General features: G+C 50.1%; 1 protein-coding gene across 8 annotated transcripts in view; it reads right to left on the bottom strand.

Annotated features, from left to right (window-relative positions):
• RFX2 (regulatory factor X2) overlaps nucleotides 1-25,179 on the bottom strand; it is a 65,857-nt gene that overhangs the window by 27,414 nt on the left and 13,264 nt on the right. For 3 of the 8 annotated variants that reach the window (XM_087922568.1, XM_087922567.1, XM_087922572.1), the window contains exons 2-6: nucleotides 11,187-11,284; nucleotides 9,005-9,082; nucleotides 5,093-5,172; nucleotides 2,068-2,338; nucleotides 212-286 (exon numbers count right to left, since the gene is read on the bottom strand). In XM_087922568.1, the coding sequence (XP_087778694.1) occupies nucleotides 212-286; nucleotides 2,068-2,338; nucleotides 5,093-5,172; nucleotides 9,005-9,082; nucleotides 11,187-11,276 (594 nt within the window). In that variant the 5' untranslated portion in view covers nucleotides 11,277-11,284. The remainder of the gene's footprint in view (nucleotides 1-211; nucleotides 287-2,067; nucleotides 2,339-5,092; nucleotides 5,173-9,004; nucleotides 9,083-11,186; nucleotides 11,285-25,179) is intronic. The other 5 variants (XM_087922573.1, XM_087922574.1, XM_087922571.1 and 2 more) reach the window with 3 other exon arrangements.

Below are 25,179 nucleotides of genomic sequence, written 5' to 3'. Positions count from 1 at the left end.
CCACCCCCCATCTGCACCACTCAGATGACCCTGAGGATACAGACAAACCTTCGAGCATCCTCAACAACTCTCTCAAAGTATGCAAATGACCAAGCTGTTTGCACCCACCCCAACCCTGGATGTCAGGGGACCAAGACAGGAGGAGGAGGGAAGGAAGGAAGGAAGGAAGGGAGGGAGGGAGGGAGGGTGGGGGAGGACAATCAAAACTTACATGGCTGTTCAGCAGGGTGCTTTTGTGCGACGTAATGCCTTCGTTTTTTTGGAGGTTCTCAATGGCCATTTCGAGCTACCCGAAGGAAGCCGGCCGGAAAGAGAAAGAGGGTGGGGGGTGGAAAGGGAAGAAAAAGGCAAATCAGGCACGGGGCATGGGCTGAGCTTCCGCCGACACCATGATCTCCGGGTCTTCCCCTCCCCAAACAGGCCAAAGCAAAACTTTGGAAGGCAGGAGAGGGTTAGTCTGGCAGAGACACGAAAGGGGAACTGCGTAGGACGGCATGCGGAAGAAGCCACACGGCACAGCAGTGAACGCAAAGGGCAGGGCGGGTGGGGAATACGGGGCAGAGAAAGGATGGCATCCGCTCGCCACCTCTTGCACAGAGGGCCACGCTTCTAGTCCTCAGTGACTTCCAAACGGGGGACATTCCCCACGAGTCCTAAGGATTTCGCTCGCTATCTACATGTCTGCTGTTTTCTCGTCGGTGCGACAGACGGGGGCTCTCCCCACACGGCGCTGTGTGTCGCCCCTTTGGTTTAGCCGAGGGGTCCGGGATGCCTCTCTTGAGCACGGCGGTGTTCTTGCCGACGTTTCATAATGACCAAACGCGCTGATGATGTTACCTAGTTGGGTCATGAAACGCCTGCAAAAGAACTACCGAGCTGAGAGAGCAGCAAGACCCCTCCCAGTTCAATCCTCCCTGGAGCTGGGATGGGCAACTACGGCTGCTTTACAGTCTGTGTCAAGATTCCGGCAATTACCCCACCATTTAAAAATCATGAGCTTCGAGCCAGACTCCCAAAACTAAAGAAGGATTTATTTGAAGCTAACGTTCTACGTCCCGCACTAACTTGCACGTCGCTGACTTTGAGATACGTAATTCAGTCACCCTTGATCCTACTTCCTCCCCCCCTCCGCCGTCCCTCTGGGTGTACCATCCAATGAAACAACTCCATAGCCAAGAGTCATCAATCATGCTCTCCAATTAGATTTTTTTTGTCGCAGAAGCTTCGGTCATCTAATCGGTCTTTGAAGAAAATATGAATGGAACGTACTTTCGATTCCACACTGCCGCCTGCTCTTTGAAACTCCCCCCCCCCTCTTTGTGTTGACAACTATAAAACGTGTATACAAAATGTTTCATGAGTTGACATCAAACTTCCAAAACTTTAAAAAAAGGATTTATTGCGAGTTAACATGCCGGGACTGCCTGGGTGTAGCCGACTCTGAGACACGTCATTCTTTGTCACCCTTGACCCTGGTTTTCCCTCCACCCCTCTGGGTGGATCATAATTCATATCCTCCAATGGGACACCTCCATAGCCCAGAGTCTGATGACTCTCCGTCACTATTGTACTTTCCAGGTAGGATTTTACACGGCAGAAACTTTAGTCGCCTAGAACAGGGGGGGGGGGTGTCTCCAACCTTAGCAACTTTAAGCCTGGAGGACTTCAACTCCTAGAATGCCCCAGCCAGCAAAGCTGAAACTATCTAGAAAACTAGAAACTATCTTTGGAAAACATTGATGGAATGCCCTTTCGGTTTGCAAGCTGCCGCGCTGCTCTCTCCTCCCTTTCAGTTGGCAACTTTAAAAAAACCCGAGAAATAGGTTATATGAGTTGACAGTCTGTGGATTTCAACTCCCAGAAATCCTGGGGATTGAAGTCCACGGGTCGTTGCTAATCCCCGCTTCGGGAGGAAGAGCTAAACGGTAAACTAGTTTGAGAAAAGGGTGTGTGTCCCCCCCCCCCAGTTGTAGAACGTGCAACTGGGATGGTGCGCCCACTCCACAGCTCCCCACCCATGTCCAGTTGGGACCCAGCCCGCTTGACCCCCTTTCTATGGGGACTTACCGTGGCCGGAGAGGAGCGGGAGGTGTGCGACAACGTGTGCCGGGCATTCTCCAACCCGCCATGGATGAGATAGGTGCCGGAGCTGGTGACGATCTGGCTGGTGCCCGTGCTGTCCAGGGCGAGGCCCACCATGCCATGGGAGGGGATGGCGGTGGGGGAGGAGGAAGCCCCCGGGCTCACCTGAGCGCTGCCTCCTTGCGGCTCGAAGTAGGCCGTGGCGCTGCCCGGTGCGTAAATCTGGGCCTCCGTGTTGTAGGCGTAGGTGGCGCGCCTGTCGAGGAGGAGAGGGAGGAGAGAGAGAGACTCCCTTTAGCCTGCGGAACTGACGGACACTTGGATGAAGGCTGCCGAAATCTCAAGAGGTGGAGGGGGGGGAAACCCCTTCCCCAGGCGGGAATGGTCTGCCCCCCCTTCCTTAGGAAGGACCTCATGTCATCCAACATTCCTTTGCCCGTTTTAAGAGCTGCCATTAAAAAAAAAAGGGAGGAGGGGAGAAGGAAGGAACTCGGGGTGAGCAGGAAGCGAAAGTTACATTCCAACTCTTCTCTTCAAGAGGTTGTAACTAAACTACCAGAGCTTTTGCCCCGCCAATATATGTATGTTGGGTATATGGATACACCAACTAAGTTTGGGTGGATAAATATATAAACCAAGGTTTAAGTGTTTGTAGCTTTAAGCACCAAACTGCAATGTCATTAGCTAATTAAGGGTGCGGTTGCAAGCAGCAATAAAAGGCAGTAAGAGAAACGTAACAGCCTTCTGGTTCGCTGGTCTGTCTGCTCTCTGCTCTGCCTGCTGCTTACTCCTGTTTGAGTCATCTGCTTGTTACTGTTTGCTGGCTACTGTGCTGGATACCGTTTCTGCTAAACAAAAGGACTATTTCCTTGGTGAGCTGATATCCTGTGTATACTCAGCGTTGTCTTCGAGAGAAAGGTATCAGGAGGAGAAGATTTACAAGCAGATAAGGACATAGTACTAACTAGTTAATGGACTAAGTTACTGGATGGATATATTTGTGAATGACATATGGACTGATTGACAATGCTTAAACTCTGAATGGATTAAACAACTATTTAAAACTACAAACAGTGTTTTTGTCTCCAGTGTGTGTATACTCTTGGGCCCAGCCTCTCTCATTTTGGCTGCCTGGCTTGACTGCTGCTGCACACTCTGCTTGGGGGTTTGTCCCCAATCACTAACAATGTATATAGATATTCGCGGGGCCGGTCGTTAAGTGGGACAAACGGCCATAAGTCACTTTTACCCATCGTGGGGTCACTTCGAACGGTCCCACTAAACAAACTGTTGTAAGTTGAGGACTACCGTACCTTATAGCTCGACTTGGGGGAACTGGAAAGGTAGGTAGACTCTGCCGGCTGGGGGAATTCTGGGAGTTGAAGTCTACCTGTCTTCCAATTTCCCCGCCCCCCAGGGGGAGAAAGACCCCGACCCAGACCCTCCCTCCCCCTTCTTCTCAGGTCTCCCCTTCCTTCTTCCCCGCCTCCTTTGCCCCCTTGGAAGCAGTCAAGGGTCTTTGAAGCCTTCTTCCCAGTAGACCAGGTCAGGCCAGGGGGGTGCCTCTCCCCCCCCCTTCCTCTGATGGCCAGAGAGGGAAGAGGGGCTCCCTTCCCCCCCCCCCACCCCCACCCCCACCCCAGCCTCCTCTTCCAGGGTTCCCCAACCTCTGCTGGAAGGCTGGCTCTCTGCCCCCACGCTCTAAGCTTGGGAGGCAAAATTCGTCACAAAGAGAGACAGAGAGGGAAAGAGGAGGGGGGGGAGGGAGGAAGAGAGAATGAGGGGGGGGAAGGGAGAGGGGGAGGGAGAGAGAGAAACAGGGAGAGAGGGAGTGGGAGAGAGAATGAGAGGGGGAAGAGGGAGAGAGAGAGAGAAAAAGAGGAAGGGAGAGGAAGAAAGGGGGGGAGAGAGAGGGAGAGAAAGAGGGAGAGAGGGAGAGGGAGAGAGAGGGAGGGAGAGAGAGAGGGAGAGAAAAAGAGAAAAAGAGAAAGAGGGAGAGGGAGAGAGAATGAGAGAAGGGGAAGAGGGAAGAGAGAGAGAGGGAGAGGGAGAGAGAATAAGAGGAAGGGAGAGGAAGAAAGAGAGGGGGAGAGAATGGGGGAGAGGGAGAGAAAAAGAGAAAGAGAGAAAGAGGGAGAGGGAGAGAGAGAGAGAGAGAATAAGAGGAAGGGAGAGGAAGAAAGAGAGGGGGGAGAGAATGGGGAGAGGGAGAGAAAAAGAGAAAGAGAGAAAGAGGGAGGAGAGAGAATGAGAGAGGGGAAGAGGAGAGAGAATAAGAGGAAGGGAGAGGAAGAAAGAGAGGGGGAGAGAGAGGGAGAGAAAAAGAGAAAGAGGGAGAGGGAGAGAGAATGAGAGAAGGGGAAGAGGGAGAGAGAGAGAGGGAGGGAGAGAGAATAAGAGGAAGGGAGAGGAAGAAAGAGAGGGGGAGAGAGAGAATGGGGGAGAGGGAGAGAAAAAGAGAAAGAGAGAAAGAGGGAGGGAGAGAGAATGAGAGAGGGGAAGAGGGAGAGAGAATAAGAGGAAGGGAGAGGAAGAAAGAGAGGGGGAGAGAGAGGGAGAGAAAAAGAGAAAGAGGGAGAGGGAGAGAGAATGAGAGAAGGGGAAGAGGGAAGAGAGAGAGAGGGAGGAGAGAGAGAATAAGAGGAAGGGAGAGGAAGAAAGAGAGGGGGAGAGAGAGAGGAGAGAAAAAGAGAAAAGGGAGGGAGAGGAGAGAGAGAAGAGAGAAGAGGGAAGAGGGAAGAGAGAGAGAGGGAGGGAGAGAGAATAAGAGGAAGGGAGAGGAAGAAAGAGAGGGGAGAGAGAGAGAATGGGGGAGAGAGGGAGAGAAAAGAGAAAGAGAGAAAGAGGGAGAGAGAGAGAGAGAGAGAGGGAGACAGACAGAATAAGAAAGGGAGAGGAAGGAAGAAAGAGAGAGAGAGACAGGGAGAATGAGAGGGGAAAGGGGGAGGGAGAAAGGGAGAGGCAGAATGAGAGAGAAAGAGGGAGAGAGAGAGAGAGAGGGGGCACCTACAGGGTCCCGTTGGCGTAGACGGCCTCTCCTCCCTCGATATACTGGACTTCGGCTGGGTAGACGTGCTGCACTGTTTGCACCTGGAGGAAGGGGAGATTTAAGTGGGGGTGGAGTCGGGGGCGGGTGGGGGGGATAAAGGGCCATGCAGAGGGAAAGAGGCTGAGTTCTTGATCCAGCGCACGTGCGCGCGGGCACACACACACACACACACACACACACACACCGCTGTCGAGGGGTCAGCCGTCCGCCTGCCCCCCCCCTTTCCCCCCCAGCTGGACTCCCTCAGTCAACCAGGCCAGCCCGCCCCTTGCACCATGGGAGGAGGGAGGGGGCAACGGGCCGGATCCCCCACGCCACCCCCACCCCCACAGGCCAAAGGCCAACATTGGGACCCCTCTGGACATCGTCCCACCCTGGAGCCCCTCCTCTTTCTCTCTTCTCCCTCCCTCCCCTTCCTTTTTCCTTTCTTCCCTTCCCTTCTGTTCTATCGCTTCTTCTCTTCTCCTTCTTTCCCTTCCCCTTCCCTTCCCTTTTTCTTTTCCTTCCTTCCTTCCCTCTTCTTTCTTTCTTTCCTTACTCTTTCCCTCCCTTCCTTCCCTCCCGTTGGCAACCTTCCAAGTGGGCAAGTTGAGCGGGCAAAGCCGGATGGCCTTAAAAGGACCCGGGGGACAAGTTTGAGAACGGTGGGGGATTTCGCTTAAGGGACGCAGCGAGGAGGAGAGTCGTCGTCGAAGCGGGGGCCAAACGGCCCTTGAGCACAAACGCCTCGCTTAACGACGTCCATTTGGGTTGTACCGGAAGTGTGTGTGTGTGTGTGTGGGTGGGTGGGTGGGTGTGTGTTTTAATTAAATCCTGTAAAAACTCGCCCGTCCAAAGCTCGTCTTTCAAGACCAAATTTCTCCTGTTGGCTTTTCAACGTAAAACAGACATAAATCTTTGCTTGTTCGAAGGGGATTGGCGGCTTTGTGTGTGTGTGTGTGTGTGTGTGTGTGTGTGTGTGTGTGCGCGCACATTTGTGTATAGAAAACAAAAACAGTGCAGTCTTTTCCGGCCACAAGGTGGCATTAGAAACCAGGCCATATCCAGGTAGTCAGATAACAGAGAACAGATCATCAGAGTGGGAAGGGACCTTGTAGGTCATCTAGTCCAACCCCTCCGCCCAAGCGGGAGTCCCTACACCATTTCTGACAAATGGCAGTCCAGTCTCTTCTTGAAGGTCTCAAGGGATGGCGCTCCCTCAACTTCCGACCACAATGGACCCCAAGTAATATCCATCGCTAAGCGAGGCAATTGTTAAGTGAGCCTTTGCCCGTTTTACGACCATTCTTGACACGCGGGGGGTTTAAGCCAATCCCTGAAATTCTTCAGTTAGTAAACACACCCCCGGTTGTTAAGTGAAACCCGGCTCCCCCGACTCGGCTGGTCAGAAGGTCGCAAAGGGGGTCGGGCGGCATCGTCGTAAATAGGAGTCGGCCGGCAAGCGGCTGATCGCATGGGATGCTGGGATGGCCGCAAGTGTGAAAAACTTGGGGGCGAGTCACTTCTTTTCAGGTTGCTTGTCATTTCGAACGGTCACTAAACGAACGCTCGTAAGTCGAGGAATACCTGTTATTAAGGCTTAAAAAAACCCACAAAACTAATGCAAACTAGGAAAAAATATAAAAAGAGGAAAAAAGGAGCCCGGAGAAAATTTTTTTAAAACCAACCAGAGAGGAAGGCTTCTTAAAATTAACTGAATTCAAAATCTGATGGAAAACAGATTCACAGGATTGGAAGGGACCTTGTAGGTCATCTAGTCCAACCCGCCTCCCAAGCAGGAGACCCTACGCCCTTTCTGACAAAGGGCATGTAATGACAAATGAAACAACCGAAATTTGAGTGACACACCCATACCGCACGAAAAGAAAAGTCATCAAACTACACCGGTTCGTGTGACTGAACTGTTTTGCAACCACCGAGACCTTAACGTTGCAGGCTCCGTTACCGTCGCAAACTCGAGGACTAGCACCTAAACCGGGTCTAAATTTAGACAGAAACCGTTAGGGTTAGAATTTGGGTGGGAGACCATCCGGAGACCGATTTCGAAATGTTACAAATGGACGAAAGCCCAGATGGGAGGGGAAATTAAGATATTTTTTTTTGAATCCAATTAATTATAAGCAGGGGTGGGATTCCAAAATGGGAGGGGCCGTGAGGTGGGCGTGGCCTACCGGAACGTCCGGGAGGGGCCGTTTTTCACCTTTCCCAGAGTCCGGAGGCTTCCCTCGGGCCTCTGGGAAGGCGAAAACGGCCTCCCCCAGGCTCTGGAGACCCCGCCCGGAAGCCGGAAACAGGCCCGTTTCCGGACTTCCGTAACTTGCAGGACGGCTGTTTTTCGCCCTCCAAGAGCCTCTCGGTGGACCCTGCCCCTTACCTGCGTCCAAAATGGGCCACCTGGAGGCTCCTGGGAGGGGAGGGTGGGGCCAGCCAGTCGGTTCAACGACCCGCTTCGGCAAACCAGGTGTAAATTTAACCCCTGGTTTGCCAGAACCAGCCTGAACCGGCTGAATCCCAGCCAAACCCTTTTGCTTGCTTGGTTTAAAATCTCAGCTCTTTTTATAATTTTTCTTACTTTGCGTGAGTTTTTTTAACCCTAGCGTCATGTGGCAACTATAAAACGTGTGGCCTGAGGCTCATGATTTAATTGGGAGTAACGGCCGGAATCTGATCCCTGTCGGAATCTGATTCGGAGGGGGAGGCCGAGCAGCTGACAGGGAGCGGGACCGTGGCTCAGGTGGCTGTGGAGGAAACTGGGGAAGGGCAAAGTCTGGCTGGGCAGAGCAGGGAAGAGGTAGAACAAGGGAGAGGGAATTCAGAGGAAGACGCAGGCCCACCCCCTCTTCATCCTAGGGCACGCAGGGAGGAATGGAGAAAGGAGCAAGGGGAGTTGCGTGGCTTACGGGGGAGGAAAAGGCCCTGATTCCCTTCATTAGCTGTAGCTGGGAACAAGCCAAACTGAAGTAATTAGTTGGGCAGGGCAGGAGCAAGAATTTCAGACTTGAAAGCATGGCAAAACTCACAAAGTTTGAAGACGCCAAGAACCCAGATAAGCAACAACAATACCAGGTAATTCACGATGTGCTCCCAACAATTTGCTGTGCGCAGCTTCCCTTTTTAAACATTGTGTTCCCAGCCGCAGCTAATGAAGGGAATCAGGGCCCTTTCCTCCCCTGTAAGCCATGCAACTTACATTGCTCCCTTCTCCATTCCTCCCTGTGTGTTGACCCTCTTTTGGACTGAATTCTCTGCAGTCAAAGGCTGTTTCTGGGAGAGTTTTCCTCCAGCCAGAAGGTAACCAGGACATTGGGGGCAAAGTTGGAGATAATAAAGGGATTTTTATTGATCATCTGACTGTGTTGCCTTTGTGCCACGCCCCTTTGGGTCATCACACTTAGCACGTGTAAACCTTTAACACAGGTAGGCCTCGAACTTATGAACTCTTTGTTGAGCGACTGTTCGAAATGACAACGCCCTGGGAGAGGAAAAGAAGTGACTTATCCCCGAGTTTCACACTTAATGACCGTGGCCAGGGGATCGAAATTCCAGACGCTTGGCAACCAACTCGTCCTTTTATGACGGTTGCAGTGCCCCAGGGTGACGTGGTCCCCTTTTGCGGCCTTCTGACAAGCGGAGTCGAGGAGGGGAAGGGAAGGGTCCCTTAACGGCCGCACGATGCAGTTAATGTTGCAGGGGGTAGGGTTTTTTTTTTTTTAACAATTGTGGTCGTAAGTCAAGGACTTGCCTGCATCCCTGTTGGCTGTTTCTGCTGTTCTCCCTCTGAACTTGGAGGAGAAACCTTGGCAGGCTGCAAATTCTCCAGTCTTCTTCTTCCCCGTTAGCTGAGCCATTTAGTGTCCCTCCCCAAAAGTTTACCTGTTGGGCTCTGGGCAGAGTCAGCTCCGACATGGGCACACCTTTGGGGGCGGAACTCGTGGCTTGGACCAAAATTCTCTGGGGAGGAAGAAAAAAGGTGGGTAGATTGGGGTCAGTTGGGGGCTGGGGGTGAGGCGGAGGTCGGATTCAGCAGGTTCTGACCGGTTCTGGAAAAACCGGTAGCGGAAACTTGGCATCCTTCAGAGAACCGGCCCATCCCACCTCTGACTGGCCCCGCCAACCCCATCTCTTCCCCGCCTCCCATCGAGTAACCCAGCTGATCGGCTGGGTCTCCTTTGGTTACCCTGCAGAGGAGAACGGAGCTGGAAAGCAGGTTAAGTGGGGTGGGGAGGGAAGGGGGATTTTGGTAGTATATCCTTCCCTTGCCGTGCCCAGAGGCCCAGGAGTAAAAAATAAATAAATAAATAAAATCGAATCCCACCACTGGGGTGGGGGCTGAGACCAGTAAGGCCATACCTAGAGTACCGCATCCACTTTTGGTCGCCGCGCTATAAAAATAGCAAAAGATGTTGAGACTCTAGAAAGAGGGCAGAGAAGAGACTAAGGTATATATATGATGGACGGTTGCAGGAACTGGGCCTGGCTGGTCTAGGGAAGAGAAGGACCAGGGGAGACAGGAGAGCGGCCTTCCCAATATTTGAGGGAGGGGCTGCCCCGGAGAGGAGGAGGAGGAAGGGGGTCAAGCTATTCTCCAAGGCACCCGAAGGCCAGACAAGGAATTATAATGGATGGAAACTGATCCGGGAGAGATTCAACCTGGAAATGAGGAGAAACTTTGTGACAGGGAGAACGATCAGAGAAGCTGCCTTCGGAAGTTGTGGGAGCTTCACCCCGGAGGCTTCCAAGAAGAGACTGGACTGCCATTGGTCAGAAACGGTGTAGGATCTCCTGCTTGGGCAGAGGGGATTGGACTCTAGATGACCTCCAAGGTTCCTCCCAACTCAGTTAATTTGTTAAATGGTGTAGGGTCTCCTGCTTGGGCAGGGGGGGTTGGACTAGATGACCTCCAAGGTTCCTCCCAACCCAGTTAATTTGTTAAATGGTGTAGGATCTCCTGCTTGGGCGGGGGTTGGACTAGATGACCTCCAAGGTTCCTCCCAACTCAGTTAATTTGTTAAATGGTGTAGGATCTCCTGCTTGGGCGGGGGTTGGACTAGATGACCTCCAAGGTTCCTCCCAACCCAGTTAATTTGTTAAATGGTGTAGGGTCTCCTGCTTGGGCGGGGGTTGGACTAGATGACCTCCAAGGTTCCTCCCAACTCAGTTAATTTGTTAAATGGTGTAGGATCTCCTGCTTGGGCGGGGGTTGGACTAGATGACCTCCAAGGTTCCTCCCAACCCAGTTAATTTGTTAAATGGTGTAGGATCTCCTGTTGGGCAGGGGATTGGACTAGATGACCTCCAAGGTTCCTCCCAACTCAGTTAATTTGTTAAATGGTGTAGGATCTCCTGCTTGGGCGGGGGTTGGACTAGATGACCTCCAAGGTCCCTCCCAACCCAGTTAATTTGTTAAATGATGTAGGTTCTCCTGCTTGGGCGGGGGTTGGACTAGATGACCTCCAAGGTCCCTCCCAACACTGCTAATCTGTTAAATGATGTAGGTTCTCCTGCTTGGGGGGATTGGACTAGATGACCTCCAAGGTCCCTTCCGACTCTCTTAGTCTGTTAAATGGGGTAGGATCTCCTGCTTGGGCGGGGTTGGACTAGATGACCTCCAAGGTCCCTTCCAATTGTACTAATCTGTTAAATGGGGTAGGTTCTCCTGCTTGGGAGGGGGATTGGACTAGATGACCTCCAAGGTCCCTCCCAACTCTGCTAACCTGCATCTAAACACCTTTTTTTTTTTTGCTCTTCTGGGACCTCTTCCTAAAATCTCAGCATCTTCCTGACCTTGTGGCGACCCAAACCGGCTGCGGTGTTGACCCCTGGCCAGTGCAGAATCTGCTCCTGCGTCCAACTGGCCTCTCCGGACGGTCTTGTCCGATTCAAGGATTCGGACCTTTGTTTGCCCTGCGTTGTGGAGGAAGTTGGGAACCCCGGGGGAGTCCCGGCTGCTCCCTGGAGAGAACCGGAGGAGACGGGCCCGGGTGGGGGGGGGAGGGCCAAGGTGGGAATCCGTGGGGAGCCAGGTGGGTGGGTCTCCTCCGGCCGGGGGCCTTACCTGCTGGGAAGCCGGGCCGGGCTGGGCGGAGGCCGAGGTGCGCAGCGCCACGGGGGTGGCCGAATTGGAGCCCTCCTCGGAAGTCTGCATGCTTGGCTCTGGGAGGGGGGAGAAAATAATGGGGAGGGGTCACTTCGGCCTCTTTTGGGCCGAGAAGCCAGGATGACAAGGTTGAAAGCGGAAGGTTTGGGAGCAACTCACCAGCTCAACGATTTGAATCAATCATGATTACTTCAATAGTTCTCTCTCGCTCACTTCCTCTTTCTTCCTCTTTTTCTCTCTTCCTCTCCCTCTCCTTCTTTCCTCTCTCCCCCTCCTTTCCCTTTCTCTCCCTCCCTCCCTCTCTTCTGTCTCTTCATCTTGCCCCCTCTTTTCTCCCTCTCTCGCTTCCTCTTTCTCTCTGCCTCTCTTCTTTCTCTCCCTCTCGTTCCCTCTTTCCTCTCTCTCTCTCACTTCCTCATCCTTTTTCTCTCTTCCTCTTCCTCTCTCTCTCTCCCTCTCTTCTTTCTCTTCCTTAGTCTGTCTCCCTTACTGTTTCTCTCTCCATCCCTCTCTCTTCTGTCTCTTCATCTCACTCTCTTTCTTCTCTCTCACTTCCTCTTTCTCCCTTTCTCTCCTTCTCTCTTCCTCTTGCTCCCTTTTCTCTTTCTCACTCCCTCTTTTCTCTCTCTCCCTCCTTTATCTCTCTTCCTCTCCCTCTTTTCCTGTCTGTCCCTTTCTTTCCTTCCATTTTTCTCTCTATCCTCCTTTATCTGTCTCTCCCTTTCTTTCCTTTTCTCTCTCTTCCTCTTCTTCTTCCTCCCTTTCGTTCTTTCCTCTCTCCCTCTTTTCCTCTCTCAACTATGTCAGAATTAAAACCTTTAAAATTGTTCTTTTAATTTTTTAAATTTTATTTTAATACAAAAATCCATCTTCAGTTAAACAGGGTGTCTCCTGGGTACAAATATCCTGTGCAATAACAATTACAATTTACAGCCATATTCATTAAATTAGTATTAATTCTCTAGTCTTGGCTTAATACTGGTATGCATAATAAATCTAATACTGGTACAGCCCTCATCTTAATTTATTTCATTTTTGTTAGCATATTTTCTATAGCCCACTAATCTTTTCTTTCTAGCTTTCATGTTTATTCTCAAGCCATCCATAAAATAATTCCCATATCATATAATATATTCAGTTTGTTCCTTCTCTTTGATTGCAAGCGTTAGCCTATTCATTTCTGCACATTCTAATATTTTCCTGATCACAGTCTCTTCATTTTTTTCCAGTTTTGCGCAAATACAATTCTAGCTGCAGTTAATACCCGGATAATCAAATATACATTCTCTTTGCTATAAGTTTTGGATAAAATCCCCAACAGAAATATTTCGGGTTTAAAATCAATGTGCTGTTGTATCATTTTTTCCAACCGCGTCTGTATTTTTGTCCAATACTTTTTGGCTTCTACACATGTCTACCATGTGTAAAACTGTCGCACAACCGAGCAGAGCATTCCTTGGCCCAGGTGAAGCATTAACCCACCATTCTTTTCAGGAAAGGGGCCATCAATGTCGTGACATCCCCAAGAATACCGCGAGAACTATTTTTTGTCCAAAGGAAAGAGGATAATAAACATCATAATAAAACAGGGAGATTCTCTTGACAACCTTTTGATCTGCACAGGACCCAGGAACTACACGAGAAGGACGAGGGAGGCTTTTCAAAACTGAAATAGGAATTTGAAAAAGAGGCTTATTTTTTATCCAAGCCGAACCTTCCCTCCCCAGTTGCAAAGCCCGGGGCAACTTCTACACTCTTCGTGCCGGGAGAATAGCCCCATCCATCGGATTTCTGGATTCTATGCCTGATTAACAATCAATAACAATCAGAATGGAGCTGGAAGGGACCTTGGAGGTCTTCTAGTCCGACCCAAACTAATCCCACTCTGTAAAGTTGAGTAACACCACACCTAGAGTAGTGCATCCAGTTTTGGTCACCGCACTATAAAAAAAGATGTTGAGACTCTAGAAAAAGTGCAGAGAAGAGCAACCAGGAGGATGAGGGGACTGGAGGCTAAAACATACGACGAACGGTTGCAGGATCTGGGCCTGGCTGGTCTAGGGAAGAGAAGGACCAGGGGAGACAAGAGAGCATCTTCCAATATTTGAGGGGCTGCCCCAGAGAGGAGGAGGAAGGGGTCAAGCTATTTTCTAAAGCACCTGTAGGCCAGACAAGGAACAATGGGTGGAAACTGATCAGGGAGAGATTCAACCTGGAAATAAGGAGAAACTTTCTGACACGGAGAACCATCCACCCATGGAACAGAAGTTGCCTTCGGAAATTGTGGGAGCTTCATCCCTGGAAGCTTCCAAGAAGAGACTGGACTGCCATCGGTCAGAAATGGTGTAAGGATCTCCCGCTTGGGCAGGGAGGGCGGGGGGTTGGACTAGATGACCCACAAGGTCCCTTCCAATTCTGTGTTAAACCCCTGCTCAAGCAAGAAGGCCCTATATCATTCGAGACAAGTGGCTGTCCAGTCTCTTTGTCACAAGAATAAACCACCCACTGTCGGAGCACCCACAACGTCTGCAGGCGAGTTGTTCCGCTGAATAATTTGTCAGGAAATTTCCGGTTAGTTCTAAGGTGGCGTCTCTCCTGGTCTACAGATCCTAAGTTGGTACCCAGGACGAAAGTCATTTCTCCAGGAACTCGGCCTTAACTACCCCAGAGCGGAATATATAACCCTCAATACTAGCTGTTGGAAATTTGTCCCTTGAGTAAGTACGGAGCCCCCCAAAAAGAGGTAGTTAGAATAACAATTGGAAGGGATCTTCGAGGTCTTCTAGCCCAACCCTTTCGCACAAGCAGGAGACCCCAGCTGACCCCACCCCCTTTCTTCGGGGCGGCCCCTCGTTTTGTGGCGAGGAGTCAGAGATAGGTGGCATCCGAATTTGAGGGAGGAGAAACGCCAGGCCGGCGGCCGAACTGCCCCGTGGGAATTCAGGAGCTGGCTAAGCGAAGGCCGCCTTGCAAACGGCCGGCATCATCGCGCCAGACACAAACTCCGGCAAGTGAGCACCGGTTGGGCGGATGGCGTCGCTAGCAACCGTCTGTTTACTCCGTTTCCAGGCAGAGAGCGTGAACGAGGGAAACCAGGCACTTCTTCGCAAAAGGGAGGAGGAGAGAGAGAGGGAGAGAGGGAGGGGGAAGGAAAGATGGAAGGAAAAGAAGAGAAAGGAGAGGAAAGGAAAGAGAGGAAAAGGAAAGAGGGGAAGGAAAGCAATGAAAGGGAAAGGAAAGAGGGGAAGGAAAGGAAAGGAATGAAAGGGAAAGGAAAGAGGGGAAGCAAAGGAATGAAAGGGAAGGGGAAGGAAAGAGGGAAGGAAAGGAATGAAAGGGAAAGGAAAGGAAAGAGGGAAAGGAAAGGAAGGAAAGGGGAAGGAAAGGAAAGAGGGAAAGGAAAGGAATGAAAGGGGAAGGAAAGGAAAGAGGGAAAGGAAAGGAATGAAAGGGGAAGGAAAGGAAAGAGGGAAAGGAAAGGAATGAAAGGGGAAGGAAAGGAAAGAGGGAAAGGAAAGGAATGAAAGGGGAAGGAAAGGAAAGAGGGGAAGGAAAGGAATGAAAGGGGAAGGAAAGGAAAGAGGGAAAGGAAAGGAATGAAAGGGGAAGGAAAGGAAAGAGGGGAAGGAAAGGAATGAAAGGGGAAGGAAAGGAAAGAGGGGAAGGAAAGAGGGGAAGCAAAGGAATGAAAGGGAAGGGGAAGGAAAGAGGGGAAGGAAAGAAGGGAAGGAAAGGAAAGGAATGAAAGGGAAAGGAAAGGAATGAAAGGGAAAGGAAAGGAAAGAGGGAAAGAAAAGGGGAAGGAAAGGAAAGAGGGAAAGGAAAGGAAGGAAAGGGGAAGGAAAGGAAAGACGGGAAGGAAAGAAAAGAGGGGAAGGAAAGGAAAGGAATGAAAGGGAAAGGAAAGAAAAGAGGGGAAGGAAAGGAAAAAGGGAAAGGAAAGGGGAGAGAAAGAGCTTTGTCAGGCCCTCGGGGGCTCGGGAGAAGCCCCCAGGATCTCTCGAGGCCTCTGACCTCCCAAGGCCCCCTGCAAACGGAAGCAACTTTGGCAACGCTGCCCTTGGGTTTCTTTTTAAAAGGGGAGAAGAGCAAAAACGGAGTGGGAATGAGAGAGCTGGGAGGGACCCTTGGAGGTCATCTCCTCCAGCCCCCCCTGCTCAAGCAGGAGAACCTATCCCACTTCAGACCAATGTCTGTCCACTCTCTTCTTTTAACAGATGAGCAGAGTTGGAAGTGACCTTGGAGGTCATCTAGCCCAACCCCCCGCCCAAGCAGGAGACCCTACACCATTTCCGACCGAGGGCAGTCCAGTCTCTTCTTGGAAGCCTCCAGGGATGAAGAAGCTCCCACAATTTCCGAAGGCAACTTGATTCATTGTCCTCACCGTTAGAAAAACTCCTCCTTATTTCCACACTGAATCTCTCCTTGGTCAGTTTCCATCCATTATTCCTTGTCCGGCCTTCGGGGGCTTTAGAAAAATAGCTTGACCCGCTTCCTCCTCTTCTCTGGGGCAGCCCCTCCCTCAAATATTGGAAGACCACTATCATGTCTCCCCGGGTCCTCCTCTTCCCTAGACTAGCCAAGCCCAGTTCCTGCAACCGGTCATCTTATGTTTTAACTTCCAGTCCCCTTATCATCGGGGAAGGGTGGGGGGTTGGCCTAGATGACCTCCAAGGTTCCCTTCCAACTCTGATTATCCACCCTGGTTGCTCTTCTCAGCCCTCTTTCCAGAGTCTCCACGCCTTTTTTTTTTTATTATGTGCTGACCAAAACTGGATGCAGGACTCTAGGTGTGGCCTTACCAAGGCTTTATAGGGTGGGATTAGTCCCTCCCTTGATCTTGACTGGCTCCCTCTGTTTATCAATCCCTTCCTGGTTTTAACCTCACACCTGCAAGGTAGGCCAGGCTGGACCAGGCGGCCACCATCAGCCAACCAGCCTTAGGTGGGCTGGTTGAAGGCTCTGAATTCAACAATCTAAGTCTAAAGAAAAGAAGAATGAGGGGTGGGAAGAAGAGCCCGTCGAATTAATTCTCCAAGGCACCAGAAGGCAGGACGAGAAGCAACGGACGGATGATAATCGAAGAGAGAAGCAACCTAGAACTTAGGGGGAACTTCCTGACAGGGAGGACAATTAAACCGGTGGAACGGCCTGCCACCGGATATTGTGGGCGCTTCATCACTGGAGGTTTTTAGGAAGAGACTGGACAGCCATCTGTCTGGGATGGGCATAGGCTTTCTTGCTTGAGCAGGGGGTTGGACTAGAAGACCTCTGAGGTCCCTTCCAAGCTCTGGCATAGGCAGTCCTTGACTTACGGCCACAACGGAAGCCCACGTTTCTGTCGCTAACTGAGGCGTTTTGTCCAAGTGGGTTTCGCCCCATTGGACGACTTCGCTTGCCACCGTTGTTAAGTGAATCATCCCTCTTGTTCAATTAGCAACCCGGTGGTTAAGTGGGCTTGGCTTGTCGGAAGGCCGCAAAAGGGGATTCCCGTGGACTCCGGAACGCTGCGACCGTCATAAATATGAGTCAGCTACCAAGGGCCTGGATTTTGAAACATGACCAGGGCGCAGGGAGTGGTGGGGTGGAGAGATATTGCAACTGTCTTGTGATTTAGGATGAATGTATTTTTTACGATTGGCAACTTGTGGCTTTTATGCACACCAAAAGCTTCCGCACCTGAGACAAACTCATTGTGTGTCCAGTCACACTTGGCCAATAACGAATCCTCTTCCCTTCCCTTCCATATCCTATTCTGCAACCTATCCTATATTTTATATACCGTATTTATTTTATTCTGCATTCTATTCTCTATTCTATTCTGCCTTATATTGTATTCTATTTTCTATTATATTCTATTTACATTCTATTCTATATTCTATTCTATATTCTATTCTGCAATCTATTCTATTTATATTCTATTCTGCATACTATTCTATTCTATGTTCTATTCTATTCTGCATTCTATTCTATTCTATATTCTATTCTATATTTTCTATATTTTATTCTGCATTCTATTCTATATTCTATTCTATTCTAAATTTATTCTGTATCTATTCTATATTTTATTTATTTTATTCTGCATTCTGTTCTGCATTCTATTCTGTTCTATTCTATTTTCTGTATTTTATTCTGCATTCGATTCTATATTCTATTCTATTCTAAATTTATTCTGTATTCTATTCTATATTTTATTTATTTTATTCTGCATTCTGTTCTGCATTCTATTCTATTCTATGTACTATTCTATTCTATTTTCTATATTTTATTCTGCATTCTATTCTATATTCTATTCTATTCTAAATTTATTCTGTATTCTATTCTATATTTTATTTTATTCTGCATTCTGTTCTGCATTCTATTCTATTCTATGTTCTATTCTATTTTCTATATTTTCTATATTTTATTCTGCATTCTATTCTATTCTAAATTTATTCTGTATTCTATTCTATATTTTCTATATTTTATTCTGCATTCTATTCTATATTCTATTCTATTCTAAATTTATTCTGTATTCTATTCTATATTTTATTTTATTTGCATTCTGTTTTGCATTCTATTCTATTCTATTCTATTCTATTCTATGTTCTATTCTATTCTATTCTATATTCTATATATTTTATTCTGCATTCTATTCTATCTTCTATTCCATCTTCTATTCTATATTCTATTCTAAATTTTATATATTTTATTCTGCATTCTATCTTCTTTTCCCTATAAGCCTTCGGTGTGTCCCCCCCCCGCCCCCCATCATATCCAAAAAGATGGATTGCAAAGTGGGGAGGGCGGGGGCGGGTCGTTTTCAAAGGACACGATTGCAAAGCGCCCGGCGGCTTCTTCGCAGTCTCCACAGAGGGGCGATTTCAGACCCGCCGCCGCCGCCGCCCGCCTCGGCAGGCCTGACCCAACAGCCCGACGCAGGTCGGGCGCTTCAGGGGGAGGGGAAACGGAACAGCTTTTGTTTGGTTTGGGAAGCTTTCTCTGCGTCGCCGGGGCAACCGTCGGCGGGAGCCAATCGGGAGCCGAGCCCGTCGCCCGGGGCAACGGTTGTTACTCGGTCAACAATGCGGCGGTTCCCGGGATTAATTGCTCATCTGCAGGCTTCGCTCCGGCTGCTGTTCCCCCGCCCTTCCTCCCCCCCCCCCGCCCTCTCTTGCACCCGGTGCTTTCGCTGCGCAACGGGAGGATGGCGCTCCATCCATTGCACCAAGTTGCGCGCAGGGGGGGGGGGGAAGCGAAGGCAGAGCAGCTCCAACTCCCCTCCCCACCCCGCCGCTGTCCCCTGTCCGGATTTTCCCGGAGCGGGAGGGATGATGACCCCCCCGTTGGGGGTCCGCCCGGCCTCTGCCTTGCACCCTCAACCGAGCAAAGGCGACTTTGGTCCGGGATAATCTCCTTGGAAGGGGGCAAGTTTTTCCCCCTCCGGGAAGAAAGAGGTGGCGGTGCAGGCGATGTGCAATTTGTGCAAAGGAGGATCAGGCGCAAACATCCGACTCTGTCATCTTTCTTGGCCCGGTGGGATTGGGGCACACCAGGAATTTGCCTCTGGTGCAAATGCTCTCAGTGTCCATAAAAGACACTCGTCAAGAATCATCAGGTACAACATTTCAAGATAGCCCTAGGGAAGCTAGGCCACACGGGCCAGAACCTATGGCACATGGCACACGGGCCAGAACCTATGCCACACGGGCCAGAACCTATGGCACATGGCACACGGGCCAGAACCTATGCCACACGGGCCAGAACCTATGGCACATGGCACACGGGCCAGAACCTATGGCACACGGGCCAGAACCTATGGCACACGGGCCAGAACCTATGGCACATGGCACACGAGCCAGAACCTATGGCACACGAGCCAGAACCTATGGCACACGGGCCAGAACCTATGGCACACGGGCCAGAATCTATGGCACACGGGCCAGAACCTATGGCACACGGGCCAGAACCTATGGCACACGAGCCAGAACCTATGGCACACGAGCCAGAACCTATGGCACACGAGCCAGAACCTATGGCACACGGGCCAGAACCTATGGCACACGGGCCAGACCCTATGGCACAGGGGCCAGAACCTATGGCACAGGGGCCAGAACCTATGGCACAGGGGCCAGAACCTATGGCACACGGGCCAGAACCTATGGCACACGTGTGCCAGGGGTGGCATGCAGAGCTCCCCTCTCTTTCTGGGCACACCAGCTGTTGCCCCAGCTCAGGTCCTGCTGGCCAGCTGGTCTTTTGGGTCTCTGCTGCGAATGCACGGGGGAGGGGCCTGCGTAGGGATGTGTGCACATGCGCAGGGCACCTACACAGGGACATGCGCACATGCGTGGGGGCATGAGGCATGTGCACAGGGGACATGTGCACGTTGCACTTGGGGGGATGATGCGCACGCACGCACGCTTTGGGCACTTGGTGCCCAAAGGTTAGCCATCGCTGTCATAAGGTGTATATATATAGTAGATAGAATGTAGTCACGGGGGACAATAAGCCATCAAATCCTACTAGGACACAGTCCATATAAACCGTAAGGATACAAGCGACTAAGTTACAGTCCTCCAGTCCCAAGTGGGAGGGGATGGGCGATGAGGGATGAGATTAATAGTAATAGTAGTGCAGACTTTGTAAAGAGTTGGACAGCGCTGAGGGAAGTATTTGTTGAGCAGAGTGATGGCATGTTGGGAAAAATACTGTCCTTGTGTCTAGTTGTTCTGGTGTGCAGGGCTCTGTAGCGTCGTTTTGAGGGTAGGAGTTGAAACAGTTTACGTCCGGGATGTGAGGGGTCTGTAGATATTTTCACCGCCCTCTTTCTGTAAAAACAATGTGTGGTTTCTCTCCAGAAGTTGTGGGTGCTCCAACCCTGCAGGCTTTCAAGGAGAGACTGGACTGCCACCTGTCAGAAATGAGTGTAGTAGGGTCCTGCTTGGGTGGGTGGGGAGGTCGGACTAGATGACCTCCCGAGGTCCCTTCCAAATCTGTTATTTGTTTCCTGGGTCTGATCGGCCCCTTCGGGGCAAACCTTGAAGCTGGGCTCTCCAACCTCTTTCCTCTACCAAAAGGAAAAAAACAAGGAAGTCCAGGGGCCTCCGGAAAAAGCGCCTTTGGGACAACTATGACCTGGAGCAGCGATCGCCAACCTTTTGGACCTCAGGGACCACCAAAGTCATCATTTTAAGTCTCGCGGACCAGAGACCCCCGGGAAAATCCCCCCAAAAGTCTGCAGGAAAATTCCCCACCCCGTTTTCCTACCGATTGATCTTTCTTTATTTGGGATGGCAGGATACCATCTCCAGCTCCGTTCTCGGTGGGAGAGACTTTTGGCTTCATGCAAGGAAAACAGCAGAAGCTGCAGAAGTCTTTTTTTTTTTTCCCCTCCCCCAAACTCCACCAGAAATGAGTCTTTGCCGGCAGAGCCTCTCGGAGCAGGAGGCCTTGCAGGGTCCCAAAGACTCATTTCTGGTGGAGTTTGGGGAAGAGAAAGGAAGACTTCGGCTGCTTTCCTTGCGTGCAGCCAAAAACAGAAGAAGAAAGAAGCGGAAAAAAGCAGCCCGGTGGCCAGGCCAGGTGTGTGTGGGGGGGGCACGTGGGACAAGTCCCCCCCTCCGCCCTTTCCCCCCTCCCCTCACTACCCGGTGTTGTTCGCAATGCAAGCGACGCAAGACTTGTGTTCCCGCGGGCCATGTGGGCGGGGCAGCCCTGCGTTCCCGCACAGCCTGGATTCATTGCTTTGGGGGGCATTTCTCTGAGGACCACCCAAATTTTCTCGTGGACCACCAGTGGTCCCCGGCCCAGGGGTTGGCGACCCCTGCTCCAGAGGTTGTAGGTGCTTCATCCCTGAAGGCTTTTTAAGAAGAGACTGGGCACTCGCTTGTCTGGAGTGGGGTAGGGTTTCCCCCTCGAGTGGAGGGTTGGACTAAAAGACCTCCAAGGACCCTTCCGGGTCTATTCTGATCGATCGATCGATTTTCCAAAGAAGGCAGGACAAGAAGCAACGGGTGGAAACGAACCGAGGAGAGAAGCAACCTGGAATTAAGGAGAAACTTTCTAACAGCGAAGACAATGAAGCAGGGGAACTGCTTGCCACCAGAAGTTGTGGGTAATCCAGCGCTGGAGGCTTTTAAGAGGAGACTGGACAGTCATTGGAATGGTAGGGGGTCTCCGGCTTGAGCAGGGGGCTGGACTAGAAGACCTCCAAGGCCCCTTCCAACTCTGTCATCCTTTAAATCGCGGCACACGGTTATTCACAATGATCCCCTCCCCTGCCCTCCCTCCCCCCAGGTGGAGGGGGTCTCCCACGTGTGTGCACGAAGGTGCCAAGTTTCCCTCTCCGGAAAATAACTTTCCAAGGGCTCCGCCGAAGACGCCCTTTTCGTCCCGCGGAGCGTCACGGCCTGACTAAGCAGGGACGGAGGGTGGTGGCGCGTGGTCCCGGCACACCCGCCCCCAAAACACACCAGCAACTGGGGGAAAGTAAGCAGCGGTTGCTGTTTATAGGGTGGAGATCTTGGAGACGGGACGGGACACACGCACAAACACACCCACACACAACTCCCCCCGCCCGCCCTCCCTTCTCGGTGGCAGCGATTCGAGGAGGAAGTTCACTTCTCCTGTTTGTAAACCTTCCGACGGTGCCCGGAGTGTGCAGCTGCCCACCCCGTCTGAGAAGCAAACCCCGAGGGGGAAACCCTCCACGCAGCAACCACAAACACACACCCCAAGAGGCACACAGGTGGCTCTGACAGCACCCCAGAGGCCAGACGGGGGTAGAGTTTCGATTCTTCTTCTTCTTCTTCGGTGGGGGAGTAACGCAATGAGATCTTGTTGAGGACTAGCTTTACTGGGCGATGCATTTCAACCCCGAGGGGCCCCGGCTGCTTCTGAGTTAGGAAAAAAAAAGGCTGGGCTATTAAGGAGATAAACGACACGGGTCTTCCATTCCGAATCAGAATAGAGCTGAAAGGGACCTTGGAGGTCTTCTAGTCCAGCCCTGCAGGAGAGCCTACTACACCTTTTCACACAAGTGACTCCCTTAAAGAGAGTCTTTTCTTCAAAGCTCCCGTGATGAAGCACCCACAACTTCCGGCGGCAAGGAGTTCCGCGGGTTAAAATGTCCTCCCTGCTAGGAAGTTTCGCCTTCTTTCCAGGTTGCTTCTCGGATCAGTTTCCATCCTTCACTTCTTGTCCTGCGTTTGGAAAAACCTTTTATAAATGAATGTTATAACTTTTATGAAGGAACTCTTGATAAATGAGACGGGTGAAGGGAAGTTTAATCACATAATACAGAATTGAAGGCTTAGAAGGGACCTCAGAGGCCTTCTAGTCCAACCCACCCATTCAAGCAGGAGACTTTATTTATATCCTTATATCCAAGATGGCGTCAACTATGTGAAATGCTCTCTAATGGTTTCTTTATTCCTTATTATTATCTGCAATTCACTACGGATTTCATACGAGACCATCTGCTAAGAATTAGACCATGTTTCCTTAAGGAGCAGCTCTCTGATTCCTCACCCCCACCTGTCTTTGCAAACGCGGAGGAGATTCTCACTAATTCCCGGTGCTATGGATTACAACAAAGGAGGAAAGCGACCACGCCAGAAAAAGAGACGAGATAAACGAGCGGGAGTTTTAAACAGACTAAAGAATAGGGGGGGGGGGGGAGTCCTCTCCCTTCAATCTTTCTGACTAATTCACGCTCACTTGCTAACAAGATGGATGAAAGTTATCTCTTAAATAGATGGAATTCTGATTTTTACAATTCAGCTGTTCTTTGTTTTACTGAAACCTGGCTTAATCCACAAATTCATGGGGACAACACCATATACACCCCAGGATTTCAGGCATTTAGATCAGACAGAATTGAAGAGACATCAGGTAAAACAAAGGGTGGAGGATTAGGTTGATATATCAACAACAGCTGGTCTCAGGATGTAACTATAATATATAAGTTCTGTGATGAAAACTTTACATATCAACTGCGAGCCATTTTACTCTCCAGGTGAGTTCTCATTTCTCCTAATAGCTGTGTATGTTCCTCCACAAGCCTGTGTAAACAAGGCATTACAAACTCTTGCTGATCAAATTATGGAGGCTGAAGCCAAACACTCAGGTTCCCTCCCCATCATTTTAGGAGATTTCAGTCAAGCAAATTTAAGGAAAGAGCTCCCAAAATATTTCCAGCATGTCAATTGTCCCACCAGAGGCAAAAATACTTTAGACCACTGCTACACAACGGTAAAAGAGGCTTGTAGGTCTTTACCACGAGCAGCTGTGGGACTCTCTGACCACTGCATGATTCACCTTGCACCTGCCTACAGACAAAGACTTAAAACCATGAAACCAACAATTAAATCATTGAGGACTTGGTCGGATGAGGCAAAGCTGAAACTCCAGGCCTGCCTCGATTGCACTGATTGGAATGTTTTTGAGGATGCCTCTGCAGACCTAGATGAGCTTACAGATACTGTAACATCATATGTCAGCTTCTGCGAAGACTTATGTGTACCAACAAGGAACCTGCAAATATATAGTAACAATAAACCTTGGTTCACAGCTAAACTTAAGCAGCTACATTCGTTCCAAAGAGGAAGCCTACAGAAAAGGTGACCGAATGCGATACAACCAGGCCAGAAACATATTAACAGGAGAGATCAGAGCAGGAAAAAAAAGCTACTCTGAAAAGTTAAGGAATCAGTTCTCAACAAATGAACCAGCAAACATGTGGAAAACTCTTAAAAACATCACTGGCTTCAGCAAACCTCCTTCCCAGGCAGAAGGAAATCAACAACTAGCAGATGACCTGCATGTGTTTTACTGCAGGTTTGAAAAGAAACTACAGCCACCTATCTCCACAACCCACATCTCAAACACACCAACAACAGCCAAGCCTCCTACAACTGGCCCCAACTCATTGGGCTCACAACCTCTGGAGATCCCAGAAAAAGAAGTGCAAGATCTATTTCACAGACAGAAGCCAGGAAAAGCACCAGGGCCAGGCAAGATAACTCCTTCTTGCTTAAAAGTCTGTGCTGGCAAATTGGCCCCCATCTTCACCCGAATCTTCAATAAATCACTAGAGATGCGCTATGTTCCTTCTGACTTCAAATGCTCTACCATCATCCCAGTGCTGAAGAAATCTTCCATCAAGGAACTGAATGACTACAGACCAGTTGCTCTAACATCTGTAGTTATGAAAATCTTCGAAAGGCTTGTGCTGTCCCACCTGAAAACCATCACGGATCCGCTGTTAGATCCCATGCAGTTTGCATACCGAGCAAATAGATCGACAGATGATGCTGTTAGCATGGCTCTGCATTACATCCGACAACACCTTGAATCTCCAAATACCTGCGCAAGGATCCTCTTTGTAGACTTCAGTTCAGCATTCAATACCACCATTCCAGACACTCTTCTAAGTAAATTAAACCAACTAGCAGTACCTGAATACACTTCCTAACGGACAGAAAGCAGCAGGTGAAGCTAGGCAGAATCACATCCGATACCTGTACAATCAGCACAGCCCCCGTGCTATCTCCACTTCTCCCTATATACCAATGACTGCATCTCAAATGATCCATTTGTTAAAATATTGAAGTTTGCTGGTGACACAACAGTGACTGGTCTCATTTGAGAGAACGACGAAGCCACATACAGGCAGGAGGTTATACAACTTACCTCGTGGTGTAACTGGAACAATCTTGAACTGAACACGCTCAAAACCGTAGAAATGGTGGTAGACTTTAGAAGAAACCCTCCCACACTACCACCTCCGACAATACTAGACAACACAGCATCAACAGTAGAGACCTTCCAATTTCTAGGTTCTACTATATCACATGACCTAAAATGGACACCTAACATCAAAAACATCATCAAAAAAGCACCACAAAGAATGTTCTTTCTGTGCCAATTGCCCAAGGAGCTGCTGATCCAGTTCTACAGAGGAAGGATG

This window comes from Pseudonaja textilis, chromosome 1, assembly GCF_049901715.1.
Source record: "Pseudonaja textilis isolate UNSWEBS1 chromosome 1, rPseTex1.2, whole genome shotgun sequence".
Classification (NCBI taxonomy): domain Eukaryota; kingdom Metazoa; phylum Chordata; class Lepidosauria; order Squamata; family Elapidae; genus Pseudonaja; species Pseudonaja textilis.
The sequence above is the reverse complement of the archived record's forward strand: the minus strand, read 5'-3'. Positions and strand labels throughout refer to the sequence as shown.